Source organism: Musa acuminata, chromosome BXJ3-8 (genome assembly GCF_036884655.1).
Source record: "Musa acuminata AAA Group cultivar baxijiao chromosome BXJ3-8, Cavendish_Baxijiao_AAA, whole genome shotgun sequence".
In the NCBI taxonomy this organism is placed as follows: domain Eukaryota; kingdom Viridiplantae; phylum Streptophyta; class Magnoliopsida; order Zingiberales; family Musaceae; genus Musa; species Musa acuminata.
In genome coordinates, this window is record NC_088356.1 from 49,717,285 (window position 1) to 49,730,299 (window position 13,015).

General features: G+C 42.7%; 3 protein-coding genes across 5 annotated transcripts; 2 read left to right on the forward strand and 1 right to left on the reverse strand.

Moving 5' to 3' along the window:
- Positions 1–5,217: 5,217 nt before the first annotated feature.
- Positions 5,218–6,886, forward strand: LOC135645739 (U-box domain-containing protein 27-like). The gene has a single exon (XM_065164394.1). It carries the CDS (start codon positions 5,487–5,489, stop codon positions 6,771–6,773), a length of 1,287 nt encoding a protein of 428 aa, XP_065020466.1. The 5' UTR covers positions 5,218–5,486; the 3' UTR covers positions 6,774–6,886.
- A 1,251-nt stretch (positions 6,887–8,137) lies between these two features.
- LOC103995846 (RING-H2 finger protein ATL78-like) lies at positions 8,138–9,326 on the reverse strand. Its single transcript, XM_009416562.3, has one exon. The coding sequence runs from the start codon at positions 9,087–9,089 to the stop codon at positions 8,454–8,456; it is 636 nt and encodes a 211-aa protein (XP_009414837.2). The 5' UTR covers positions 9,090–9,326; the 3' UTR covers positions 8,138–8,453.
- Positions 9,327–10,870: 1,544 nt separating this feature from the next.
- LOC135645740 (probable mediator of RNA polymerase II transcription subunit 26c) lies at positions 10,871–12,913 on the forward strand. 3 transcript variants are annotated; one of them, XM_065164397.1, is made up of 9 exons: positions 10,873–11,410; positions 11,487–11,558; positions 11,663–11,745; positions 11,845–11,921; positions 12,014–12,069; positions 12,165–12,198; positions 12,278–12,393; positions 12,482–12,563; positions 12,680–12,913. In XM_065164397.1, exons 1-9 carry the CDS (start codon positions 11,054–11,056, stop codon positions 12,778–12,780), a joined length of 978 nt encoding a protein of 325 aa, XP_065020469.1. In that variant the 5' UTR covers positions 10,873–11,053; the 3' UTR covers positions 12,781–12,913. The 3 variants fall into 3 exon arrangements, with proteins under 3 accessions (XP_065020468.1, XP_065020467.1, XP_065020469.1); XM_065164396.1 differs by having other exon boundaries at positions 10,871–11,410; positions 11,845–11,891; positions 12,278–12,563; XM_065164395.1 differs by having other exon boundaries at positions 10,872–11,410; positions 12,278–12,563.
- The last annotated feature ends 102 nt before the right edge of the window (positions 12,914–13,015 follow it).

Genomic DNA, 13,015 nt, shown 5'->3' on the forward strand with positions numbered 1-13,015 from the left:
TTTTATTAAGAATAAATATTGGATTATATAATATTGTATTTATAAATTATTATAATAAAACGAATAACTAATTGTAATATGTATATCGGATCTATAAAAATATAAATAAAATGAACATACCGATTAGAAATATCTAATTTAGCAAGTAAGATGATTTATCGATGGTAATTGGCAACTTAATATATTTGTATCGTAATAATATGACAAGTACATTATAATAACGATATATAAAAATATCCAAGTTGTAAAGTTAGATTATAGTTCATGTGAAAATTTTGTAAGACTATATTATGGGCATCTCGATAAAGATCCTCCGATGTTTAAATTAGTTTTGTTTGAAAAGATTTGATCGAGTATGAAAACTGTACGAGCGCAAATGTATTATGGTGCTACGAAACCATTGCATATGAGGTCGTGGTTAAACGTTAGGGACACTTGTGCATTTTCATTGACCATAACTATGATCATATAGTATCGAATCCGAAAAATGTGAGAGTAATAATCGATTGAGCTAGCTTTCCTAATAGCACAATTGATCACATGAGATATTAACGGTCATCAATATGTCATAATCTATGTGTACAAATGACTAACATATGAAACCAAAAGAATATGATATGTTAAGAATCTATTTACTTAATTAAAGATGAACATAGAAAAATGAAAAAGATAGATGTGAAGAATAATTAAGAGAAAAACAATCCAAATGACAAAACTAATAATAAGTCTCAACAAAGTAAAGTATGCACGCACTAAAATTTAACCTAATTCTTGTGATTTGGAGATGATTAGTCATCTCCATAATGACAAGGCATCTAATGACTCTTAATGTAGACATTCGAATAACTATTACCAGAAAATTATACGGTTTATAACAATTTTGAAATATAAGATATCATCAAGAAATATTGCATTCTCTTCGATAAGTGTATTGGGCACGTTGGCATTTGGTACATAAATGGCTACAAGGATAGTTGTGAAGTCAACTCGACATATATGATCATGTCATATCATTATCCAACTACTAAATGTTGACAATTTGGCTCCGTCTCCAAATGCCTATCTTCACTTTAGCCGGTCATTTTGATTACACTTCCCCACCTTGTCATTGAGTATATGCCATAAGTGTGTTCTTCACATTATGGCAATGATTGAGATTTACTTTGCTTAGCCCATTTAGATTATGCATCGTTAAATCATAAATTAGTTATCTAATTTGAATGTTGATTCGAAGTCAATCGAAATCTTCTTCCATATTTATCTTAGTTCAATCTCGACTAAAGGCTTGCTCGTCTGACTACGAGGATGTCAAATCTTACAAATCTATGTTGAGAGTATTCACAATAAATATCTATTTGATGTTTAAGTTAGTCAAGGGCTCGAAAGATTCAAATGACGCTTGAGAGTAATGTTCAAATGTATCTTGGGAACACATTTATGGACCCCTTTTCTAATGTACTTTTTAGATTGTTGTTCTGGGCAATTATATGTTTATCTCGAATCTAATCAGGTTCGTTTAGTGTCGAATCAAGGATATAATAACACCTCACAGATTTGATCGATCTTGTTGTTGTGATCCAACTATTAGTCTCGTGCCGACCACATGTGGATCAAACGATGATGCTAAGTTGTCGATGACAGCTTCAATTGTCCATTCATATATGTCAGTAGATAAAATCACATCGATATGATACTCATTATAACAAAAAAAGTCACTACACAAATACTAATCAATTAACAGAATCCATATCATTATTAATGAATTCAAAGACATCCTCAAGAGTTAGTTTATAACCTTCTAATCGAAATAACAATTCCTTTGGTTTTAGAAAGAAGTATATTTAGGATGATCATTATAGTATATATGATGATGATTATTAGCTATGATACAAGCACAAGTGTAATCGAGCAACGTTCCCTTATAAAAGTAGATGAGAAAAGTTCATGTTCCTTCACATGTATTGTATGCTCACCGAATAGCATCGACAAACACCACTTACAAAAGCCAAATGGAACACAGCACACTCCCTGTAATGTTTCTCACCTGCAACATTCATTTTTTAGAGACCACTGTCCATATTCTACACTCTCGACATCAAAGTAGGAAGTCAGACCTCATCCATTTTTAAGTCATAGAAGGTGATTGATTACTGATCAACGCCTATTTCAGATGGTGGTTTCCATTGATTAAAGTCACATGATCAGCTTTTCATTGGTAAAACATTTGATCCCTCCCATGTTAGTTAGTAAACATTACATGTTGCCATGAAGTCCACTGAGAGAGTGTTTTACACGCTTTCCAAAGCAAGTGTGGCGTCCGAATTCTACTTGTATTTTCATTATTGCAATTTGATTTAGAGTAGACCGAGAGTATGATGAACTCCGATACGATGCATCTCTTATCTAACTCATATGAGATGGGACGAGATCGATCTGAGAACGCCAATGCGATTTCATATGAAGGATGGTTGGGGGGTAAAAGTCTAACCTATTCCAATTCGGGTACTTGAAATATGTTTGGATGCCAAGGAAATCTAATCTAATCTAATGACGAATTGTACCTATCGATTTGTATCTATGGTCAACCCCACTTAACCACTCACATGGGTTTGGTTGACCCACCATCTTTCTTGTGTTTGGTTTGGTTCGATTTGGTGGGCGTCATTACTTGACTCTCCATCGTTGCTAATTCAAGTGTTCTTACATTTTTTTTATGTTATCTATTAACAAATGTAATAGATAAATATAAACTTAAACGAAATTAGAACAACCAAAGCTGTCGCGATATACAAAGCTGAAAGGTGCTTTTATTTTGCAAAACTCAAAAAAATTATGAAAGGAGCATATAAATTGCTCTAACACTTTTTTTCTTTTTTTGGAGAGATTTTGTTTATTTTATACTTGTTTAGTTTATTTGATCTCTCATATCGACTAATTGCTCGATATTAATTTGATAGTTAATTATTATAGCATTACAGTTTCTCCCAAATACATAAATTTGGGAAGATAAAAATTGCATGTCTTCCTTCCCAACATTCTCTATGTTATGAAAAAGATATTTTTTTATGGTTTTATATTGTGATCGTTTATTAGAATTTTGACAAATATTATGGGATGAAAATGGGATTCAACCACGATAACTTACTATTCTTCTAAAATTTATATTAAAATTTATAATTTTGAGACATCCAATTTTGCTTGGTAATGTAGCAGATTTGGCATTAAATCAGTATCTTACAAACTCTATATAGATTTATCATTCTAAGAAGTTATCATAGTTTCAAAGGGCTTTAGTTTTAAGTTATAATGGCTAGTGACATGAGAAAATGTTCATCCCAATCATGACTCTACGCATGACGACGTAGTCATTACGAGTCTCGATCAATAATTAGGTTATATGGATTTCAACCTATGAATATTTTATCCACGTCGTAAATGTTCTCGTAGATAAAACAAATGTTATTATAGTAATCGAGATCAATTATTGTTTAATTAAATCTCTCGTATTTAGTTTCATAATTAGTTAGAGTACAAGACTGATCACATCGAAAACCACATATAACCTTGATCTTCATACAAGTTGACCATCAAGCGAATACTTGAGTCCTATTCAATCATATCAAATTTTCTACGACTCAAAACTAAGTCGGATTGATACAATATAGTCAAATTTCAATTATTATCATGAAAATAGTAAAAAAAAAGAAAGAAAAAAAAGATGAGAACACATTTTGGTAGGAAATTTTGATCCCCTTCCATAGCCACCTTCACATTAAATAGACGCGAACGAAGACTTTTTCTTGAAACGCACGACAACCCCACCCACACACACTAACTTTAACACATTTGGTGGATTCCAAGTCAACACGTTAGACTTCGGTGCGCGTTTAATTAATGTGGTGCGACGCATCCGTCGCCTCCAACTCCAATCGCATGTTACGGTATCGGCCAAAGTAGAAGGCATCGGTGTCTCTCGCATCTGCTAATTTCATGGGATGTGGGAATACACAGAGAGAGAGAGAGAGAGAGAGAGAGAGAGAGAGAGAGCATGCAACCATCGGAATTCCTTGGAGTTGGAACATTGACTTGGAAAGTGGGCAAGCATGCATCGAATCGTACGTACTTTGGGGTTGGCACCACCACCACGTCTACTAATGATGCCATGCAGCTTCGATTCGGCTGGACCAAATCGGTGGTTGACACTGACTCTGTTCATCTCATGTTCCTAAGACTTTATGTGCCAAGCGAGAGACACCCACTTACGACTTCGTCCTTCCTTCGTAGCCTGAGTTGGCTCACACCGAGCAGCAGTGCTCTTCTATGTCACCTTCTCATGACAATCAACATTATCGACTCATCTAAGAGAGAACCATCGAGCGTGTGAAAGGGTACGCATTTTATCTCCAATGCCATTGTCGACAATATGCGCACTTCCTGTTCTTCTCTATAATAATAATGATAATTATTATCATCATCAATAATCATGTTTTGCTTTATCCCAACAAGTGTCGTGCCAAATCGAGTGCAATGAGTGCTGATGCCACAAACGAAGAGAACACACTGTAATTAACGTATAAGATCGATCACCCACCAGAGGACATCATCACACGGCGAGGAAAGTGATGAGATAGTGTATGAATGGGAAGATTTCGGCCAAAAATACTGTTGGAAAAGATATAAAAACTCATGTGAACGACACATCGAAACATCGATCCAAGTCAAATTACGAAAGTGATCTCTAGCGAATTATTATGGCTACTAAAGTCGAGCAGATAAAGATAAATACATACTTGCAAGAAAAGACAGCAAAACGAGTCAAACAGGAAAGCGACCGCTGACCGATATGCCGAAGGCGAAGCCATCGCGTGTCTGTCCTTCTCGAGTTGGAGTTCGAGCCGGTCAACGACATCTGGGGCCCATTTGTAATATTACACCCCGGAAAGCAGCGGAAGAACCGCGTTGCGTCCAACATTTCAGCAGCAGCAGCAGCAGCAGCAGTAGCGTCTCTTTTAGGCACACTAACAAAAAATAATTTCCATCATTAAACTATCCAAAAAAGAAATATAAATAGAAATAAAAAGCTTGACGTACTCGGTAATTTCTTCTCTAAGTTGGTCGTGGTCCACTTCTCCGGTCTCCGTAGAATAATGATGTTATTCCGCTGGTTTTCTTCCGTGCCACACGAAAGAAATGAGAGAGATCTCACGTCTTTTGGTCCACCTTTGACTGCCCATTCAGCGGCAGCTGCGTGTTAGTGGAATAAGAAACGTAAAGCACCTATATGAAATGTATCCCATGCGCCCCACTCCGATGCCCAAACCCCAACGTCTCTCTCTCTCTCTTTCTCTTCGCTTCCTTCCTCCACCTTTTTCCTCCGTCTCCTTTATTTGCTCCGTTCCTTCCCTCCCCGGCTTTCCCTTCCTTATCCCATCGACTCCCTCTCCTGTGTGTTCGTAACGAACGGAGAAGAGCTCGTACAGAAAGGAATGGGGAGGAAAGAAGCGACGTTCGGGCAGGCGTTGCAGGTGAAAATACCGAGCTATTTCCGGTGCCCGATTTCCTTGGACGTGATGCGGTCACCGGTGAGCCTGTGCACCGGCGTAACCTACGACCGCGCCTCCATCCAACGGTGGCTGGATTCCGGTAACACAACGTGTCCCGCCACGATGCTCCCCCTCCCCTCCACCGACCTCGTTCCCAACCTCACCCTCCAGCGCCTCATCGGCGTCTGGTCCTCCTCCTACGCCTCCTGCTCCCCCTCTTCCGCCGTCGGCGACGCCCCTGTTGCCGGGGAGATCCTCCGTGACCTTCGCTTCTCCGCCTCCGGCGGCGATCCCATCCCACCGCTCCGCAAGCTCGCCGAGTTCTTGTCATCCGACGAAGTAGACGAGTTCGACAAGAACAACCTCGTCAATGCCGGTGGCTGCGCCTCCGTGGTCGTCTCCGTTCTCCACGGGGATGCCGTGTCGGAGGCCAAGGAGGCGGCGATCACGGTTCTTATCGTGATCCTCACCCTCGATTCCATCGAAGAGGGCAACAAGAAGATCACGATCTCTGAGCTCACCTCCGACGTCAGGCGATCGGTTTCCGCTCTGACACGAGTTCTGAGAGGCGGCAGCAGCTTGGAATCACGGATCGACGCGGCCCGGGTTCTCCATTCGATCCTCGCCGCCGCCGATGCGGAATGCAAGTTCAGGATTTCCGAGGAGGAGCTGGTCCAGCAGCTGATCCGGCTGATCGGGCCGTCGGACGAGAAGGGGACGGCGATGGACCAGCGGGCGATCGAGGCAGGGCTGGCGTGCATGGTGGGGCTCTCCGCGTCGAGGCGGATCATGCCGTTGATGGTCCGGATGGGGGTGGTGGCGGCAGTAACCCGCGTGCTAGGGGCGGAGTCGGCGGCCGCGACGGTGGAGAAGGCGCTGCGGGTGATGGAGGCGGCGTCGGGATGCGCCGAGGGACGGGCGTCGATCTGCGAGGACGGTGCAGCGGCGGCGATGGCGGTGGTGCGGAGGATGGTGAAAGCGGGGAAGGCGGGGGCGGAGGCCGCGGTGGCGGTGCTGTGGAGGGTGTGCCACCGGTTCCGGGACCGGCGAGCGGTGGAGGCAGTGGCTGCGGCGGAAGGGGTGGTGACGAAGCTGCTCCTCCTGATGCAGAGCGGCTGCTCGCCGGCGGCGAGGCAGATGGCGGCGGATTTGCTTAAGATCTTCAGGGTGAGCTCGAAAAGCTGCATCACGGGATACGACACCAAAACCACCCACATCATGCCATTTTGATCGACACCAAAACGAAGAAGAAATCTCCGAGTTAAAAAGGAAGAATTTTGCTGTACATGGTTAGGAAATTTTGGTACATGCATTGAGATAATAAGAGATGGAAAGATTAAAGACGCTCTTATTTCGAGTCCACGAAGTATCATCGATCATAAACGCAGAGTGAAGATGATGAAACTCACAGCAATCAACATTAGCTTTGTTCGGAGGAAACACATGACATGACCTGACGACGACGAGAAAAAGGATCATGGAGACTTGTCTGTCATATTTTTTGACCCATCCATCGATACCAATCTAAAGATCGCATCACTGTCCGCTTGCGGTAGATTCGTTTAAAGAAGCTTCGGGAGTCTGTATTACCTCCCAAAAGATACACATGTCGCGTGAACTTTGACTTGCTGCTCTCGATCAATCGACGGCGTCAAATCCCTGTACCGATGTTTGATGTGCTACGGAGAACATACCTGCGTTAATTACCCGAAACAAAAAAGGATAACAATTAAAATTTCATGGGGCCCATAGGATGGGAAAATACGACTGAAAAATAATTAAAAGAATAAAACTAAAATGGGTTCATAGAATAAACAGAAATAACTGATTTATTATTATTATCTCGAAAATATCTTGAATTATTTTATTATTATTATTATTATTATTTTTTCGTGGAAGATGATTAGAGGGGATATAGTGAACGTTAATGTTCATGAGAACGATTGATTGACATATGAAATAAGATATTTAAGTAATTAAAAGATTATAAAAAAATAAAAATATAATTAGCAATTAATTAGTTTGATTTTAGGAAAAATAATTTTTATTATTTCTTAGGTGTATGTATAAAGTAAATGATAAATAGCAAAATAACGATCACCAATAGTAATCTTCTAAATTATGACATTGTTTCGATGGTGGATCGGTTTGTTAAAAAATAATAATAATAAATATCAACTTTTTATAGTCTGATTCAATATATATATATCTCTCTCTCTCTCTCTCTTAACCCCTCTCCTCTACCTCTCTTAAGAGGGCAAAAGGAAGAAGAGAAGAGAGGAGGCAGAAGAGAAAGAGGGAACAAGAAATATAAGAAAGAGGGAACGAAGGAAGAAGAGACAAGAGAGAAAAGAATAGGAGGAGGAGTGAAAAGATGAAGCAGCAGTAGAGGGAAGGGAGGAGACAATGGCAATGGGTGAGGAGGGAACATGGAGGGGGAGACAAGGAAAAAGAGGGGAGATGGAGGGAGGAAAAAAGAAGAAGAGTAGGAATACAAAGGAAGGGGGGGATCTTTCAGATCAGTGAGATCTTTCAGATCAGTGAGATCTTTCAGAGTAGGAATACAAATGAAGGTAAAATTTCATTGGTTTTTCTTGTCTCGCCATCACAAAGGTTCTCCGTCATCCTTTAAAGTGGCAGCCAATGAGATGCCGCAACTGGATATCTAAAATCTATGCCGCAACTGGATAAAGTGGACCATGCCTTAGTGGGCTTCACTTAGATTCCCATCATCTCTATTTCCATAGCCCATCCGCTGCTTCTGCTTCTGCTTCTTTAGAAGCCGAAAACCACTCGGGAGTTGAATCATCTTTCATCTCCTTACCCCAAATCACAAACATTACAAAAGATGAACCAATTCCGCCTCTATGAACTCTGTACAGACTGCCACTAAATGACTAATGGCACTGCTCAATAGCGGTAGCCAGTGACTAAACCTTCCGGTTCCAAGGCCACTATGACCGCGTGGGCCGGCTGGCTCTCTCCGGCACGGCCCGAGGTCTTCCGGCACGCCCCGAACAAGCACCGGCGGCAGGTCGGGCAGGAGGACCGAGCCATCAGCCATTTGTCGATGCACCTGCGGTGAAACCGATGATTGCACTTGGGGAGGACGCGTATCTCCTCGCCCGCCTCGAACTCCGACAGGCAGATCGCGCACTCGGGAACCGACCCGGTGAGTTTCAGCCCGGTGGAGTAGACCAGCATCGGCAGCCGCTGCAGGGCCTTCTTCCCCAGCCCGGTCCGGGCCAGTCGAGCCACCGGGTGGTTCGCCACGCCCTCCGCCGCCATCTGGTTCGACGCCCGGAGCGCACAGCGGACCACGGAATTGAGCCCCAGCGCGCACGCTAGAGCACAGAGTAAGACGGCGACGATCATGACGGCGTTGGTGCTGCTGCTCCCGGGCCGATCGGAGAGCCCGAAGTTCGAGCCGGCGATCCAAGGGGATGGTGGCTCGGGGTGCTGCATGAACACGGGAGCGCTGAGCAAGAGTCTTCTGGAGTAGATGTCCAACACGATGGGTCCGACGACGGTCGAGGCCGAAGACATGACTGCACAGTTCTTTGTACTGTGGTATGATTCTGAGAGACTCCAACTCCATCTGCCAAAGATCTATATAGAGACCATAAACAAAAGCAAAGCTGAGATGATTAATTGTGTTGTGCGTGCATATGTTGTGATTAAGTCCTCTTTCCAAAAAGTTGGAATGGATTATTGCTAAGGGAATTAGCAAAGTTCATTCATTGCATGATGTGGGGGCCTGCACTGAGGAAACGCTCAAAGAAAGCACACATCATTGGTGGCAGGACGAGTGCTACTGCCTGCTTGATATCATTTCAAGAGGAACAGCCCCCAAAAACAAACACAAAAAGAGACATACAAGCGTGCACTTGCATGCATAGCCAAGACGATAAAATGCTAGATAAGGGTGTTGTTAAGTGAAAAAGGCATGTATTCTTGAACGCACTAAAATTGCTATCGGATACTCGTGGCTCCCACCACCATTCCCTTCCTTTTTGTTTTCTTTATGTCGTGGGCCATACCCACTACCGTTTGCCTACCTGGGCCCCATCCATCCTCTGGTTCAAGTTTTTTTAGGTTTTCTTAAAATATTATCCTAAGGATATTTTCAATAAAATCCTTCCGATGTCCAAGTTAGTTAATTTCGATTCAAACTACGTACGAAAGCATATGCACTAAAAGAATTCGGATATAAAAAAATATAAATCTTTTTATAATGAGATGTATTATTATTATATTCATAATTAAATATAAAAAATGATACGATCATATAATATCGAATGTTAGAGAACAAAGTTAGAGTCAGATCTTATGTACTAATTTTTATGTGATATGATATATCATCTAATAGCTTCTCCAACCCATATGTTTTGAAACATTACGTATCGAATGGTAGATAGATGATAAAGATTCATGTGAGCTATCTGCGTGTGAAGCGCACACAGTGAGTAGATCTTATCCTACTTTGACTATCTATCCACCTTAATAATTTTATATGACGGTTGAGATTATTGCGGGGGGCCAAAAGTCTATACAATGTGTTGTTCCCATCTTTTAGACACTTACGGTGAGTCGTGAATTAGAAAAAACAATGGTAGGAAAAGGTATCCACTTCTTTAGGTTGTCTAATCTCCAGAGAGCATATAACCATGTGGTCATTGAGCGAGCAAGAAAAGATCAAACACGAGATGAGGATGGGAAGATGTTTATCCAGAAAACATCAAATTCTGATGCTTCTTCACTACCTAAATTTCTTTAGGCTGCCACAAATCTGACATAAAAATTTGTTTGACTCGACCATAAGTGGTCAACCCTAGCAAATTATAATCTGTTTAAAAGTTGGATATTCCTTTGATTTCTTTTAATTATCAGAATAATATATGTTTTGAATCATAAGAACATGATGTAATATTATCATTTTTCCATGAGGCTGAATAGATTGCTTAGTGTCCACAGTGTGATGGTATGTCGGCCAAAAAGGTGATGAGGTAGATGATGGTGAGGTATCGATAGTCTTCCGTATGTCCATTGTGTTCCATCAAGCATGCCATACACCCATCGTCTGATATATAATAAATGTCAAAGTTAAAGACCAAATTGGTGTTGAGGTATTTGCGAGCATCCCGTACACCCCCACCGTAAAACATGATAAAGTATAGGGGCAAAATGGGGCAATCAGAAAAGACCGGGGAATTGGAATATGCCGGAGGGGAAACCGTCTGTGTCCTCTCGCGCGGCCGCCCATATCTGACGAATCCCAATAAAGAAAAAAATATTTTGATTAATTAATTTATTTCATCAATTGCTGAACGCAACAAACGTTGATCTCCCCATCGCGTCTTCTTCGCTTCTGTCCTCCCCAATCCCCAATCCCCAATCCAATCCCCAATCAAGAAAAAGAAGGGAAAAAAGAATAAGAAAATAAATAAATCGAGAAACGAAGCTTTCTTCATGTCCCTTCCGTTTGGATTTGATCCGATCGATGACGACGGATGATCGGAGGAGAGGAATTAGGGGTTGAATCTGGTGGCGCGACTTCCCGATCGGAGGCCATGGATGCGGAGGAGCTGCGGAGGATGTTGAGGGGCTCCGGCGTGGATTTGTGGGCCCTGTTGGACACCGCGGTTGCGGTCGCGGCGGCGGACCATGCCGAGGAGCTCCGCGCGCGGCGGGACGGCATCGTGGAGCGGCTCTACGCTCCGCCGGCGTCGCTACAAAAAGAGGAGAAAGGGAGTAGCAGCCCGGTGACGAAGACGGTGCACAGGGAAGAGGATGAGGAGGACGTGGAGGTGAATGTGGAGAAGAGGAACGTACTCGCCATTAAGAAGTCCTTGGAAGACGCCGATCAGGTGTGGCTCCTCGTCCTCCAACAGTCATTCTTGATTCGATTGAATAATAAAAGAGATCTTTCTTCTTTTGGCGTAGCGATCGGAGGATTCTCTGGTCGGCCTCTTACAAGACCTTCTTGATACGGACATCACCTTCAAAGCTCTCAAGGTGACAAATCTGATCCAAGAACTCTTTTTCTTTTGCCTTGAAGTTTCTTACTCGTATCGGTTTCCTTCCAAGTTCCAATCTTCTCGGCGTTGTTTTGGATTCAGGAAACGGACATAGGGAGGCATGTGAACGTCCTTCGGAAGCATTCTTCCGACCAAGTACGGGGATTGGCGAAGCAAGTCGTGAGGTGATGATGGGCATGGGAGGGAGAGAAGAAAAGAACAAAAACAGAAGAAGGAACTTGGGATTTTGTATGCATCTCTGATGCCTCTCCGCGTCTGCGCAGGAAGTGGAAAGATCTCGTGGACGGGTGGGTGAAATCGAATTCTGCAGGTGATTCCACGGCATCTCCTGCAATCCTCAGTGCGTTGCCCAAACCCCATCAGAATCATTTCGTTTCTCCTTACGATGTCAAGAATAGAGTTAAAAGCTAGTCATTTTAATTTTGATCACAGCGGATGGTGATTCGCCGCATGAACATCTCGGAAAGAACCACCGGAACGGCCACCAGGTTCTTAATCTTCCCATTAACTCGACAATGATTCTTTTCTTCTCCTTTCGAGATTTGTCGATTTAGTTGTTGATTTCTCTGCCGAATCGCGACAGACTCCGGAACGTGGAAGCTCTCCGCATTCTCAGTGTGAGTGGAACGAGAAGAAGTAGCCTCCTTTCCTTTTGCGTTTCCTTTTATTTGCTGAAGCCGTGCTGGGTTCAAGCAGATGACTACTCGAGTTCAGAGAGGAACACCTTGGAAACGATGGAACCAAAGGCAAAGGTCAATCCACCGCGCAAAGAAGCTCTTCCGACCAAGCCCAACGGCTCCGCCACTCCCTCTGTAATGTGCTTTACTACATTCATACGAGTCTCTCTGCATTCTACGAAAGTGTTTCATCTTCTTTCCTCCTCCTGTTTACTAATAGCAGACGTCACAAAAACTGCTCGATCCCGAGAAGCTCGCTTCTGCCAGGAGACGACTTCACGAGAACTACCGAGAGGCACAGAACGGTATCTCATCTTTATCTACCCCTCCGAAAGCTTCTCTTCCTATAATCAACATCATATTTACGACGGACATTTGCTAACGTTCTTCTCGTTCTGCTACGATTCGTGATGGGTGGAAGCCAAAAAGCAACGGACGATTCAGGTGATGGATATCCACGAGATCCCAAAGCCGAAGAATTCCTTCGTGCGCAAAGGCGGCTTCCAGGCGAAGCACTGGTGAGGAAGACTACCGCAGCAGCAGATCGATAAGATACCTTTGGCTTTGTACTTTGGTTCGAGCAGAGGCTCTCTTAATTACCTCTCAAAATTTTTATGGTTGGATCATTTATAAACCGACCCATGTAATTTTGACAGGCTTTTTCTCGTTCTTTTTTCTTTCATGAATTCCTTTTTTTTTTGTTTGCAGGAAATATGATGAAAGTAAAACTTCTGTAGTTTCTATCATAATTTATATT

Coding starts and splice junctions, on each gene's coding strand:
- LOC135645739 (XM_065164394.1), top strand. CDS start 5,487: ATGGGGAGGAAAGAAGCGACGTTCGGGCAGGCGTTGCAGGTGAAAATA.
- LOC103995846 (XM_009416562.3), bottom strand. CDS start 9,089: ATGTCTTCGGCCTCGACCGTCGTCGGACCCATCGTGTTGGACATCTAC.
- LOC135645740 (XM_065164395.1), top strand. CDS start 11,054: ATGATCGGAGGAGAGGAATTAGGGGTTGAATCTGGTGGCGCGACTTCC. Junction 11,559..11,662: donor TCACCTTCAAAGCTCTCAAG/GTGACAAATCTG, acceptor TTTTGGATTCAG/GAAACGGACATAGGGAGGCA. Junction 12,070..12,164: donor ACCACCGGAACGGCCACCAG/GTTCTTAATCTT, acceptor GAATCGCGACAG/ACTCCGGAACGTGGAAGCTC.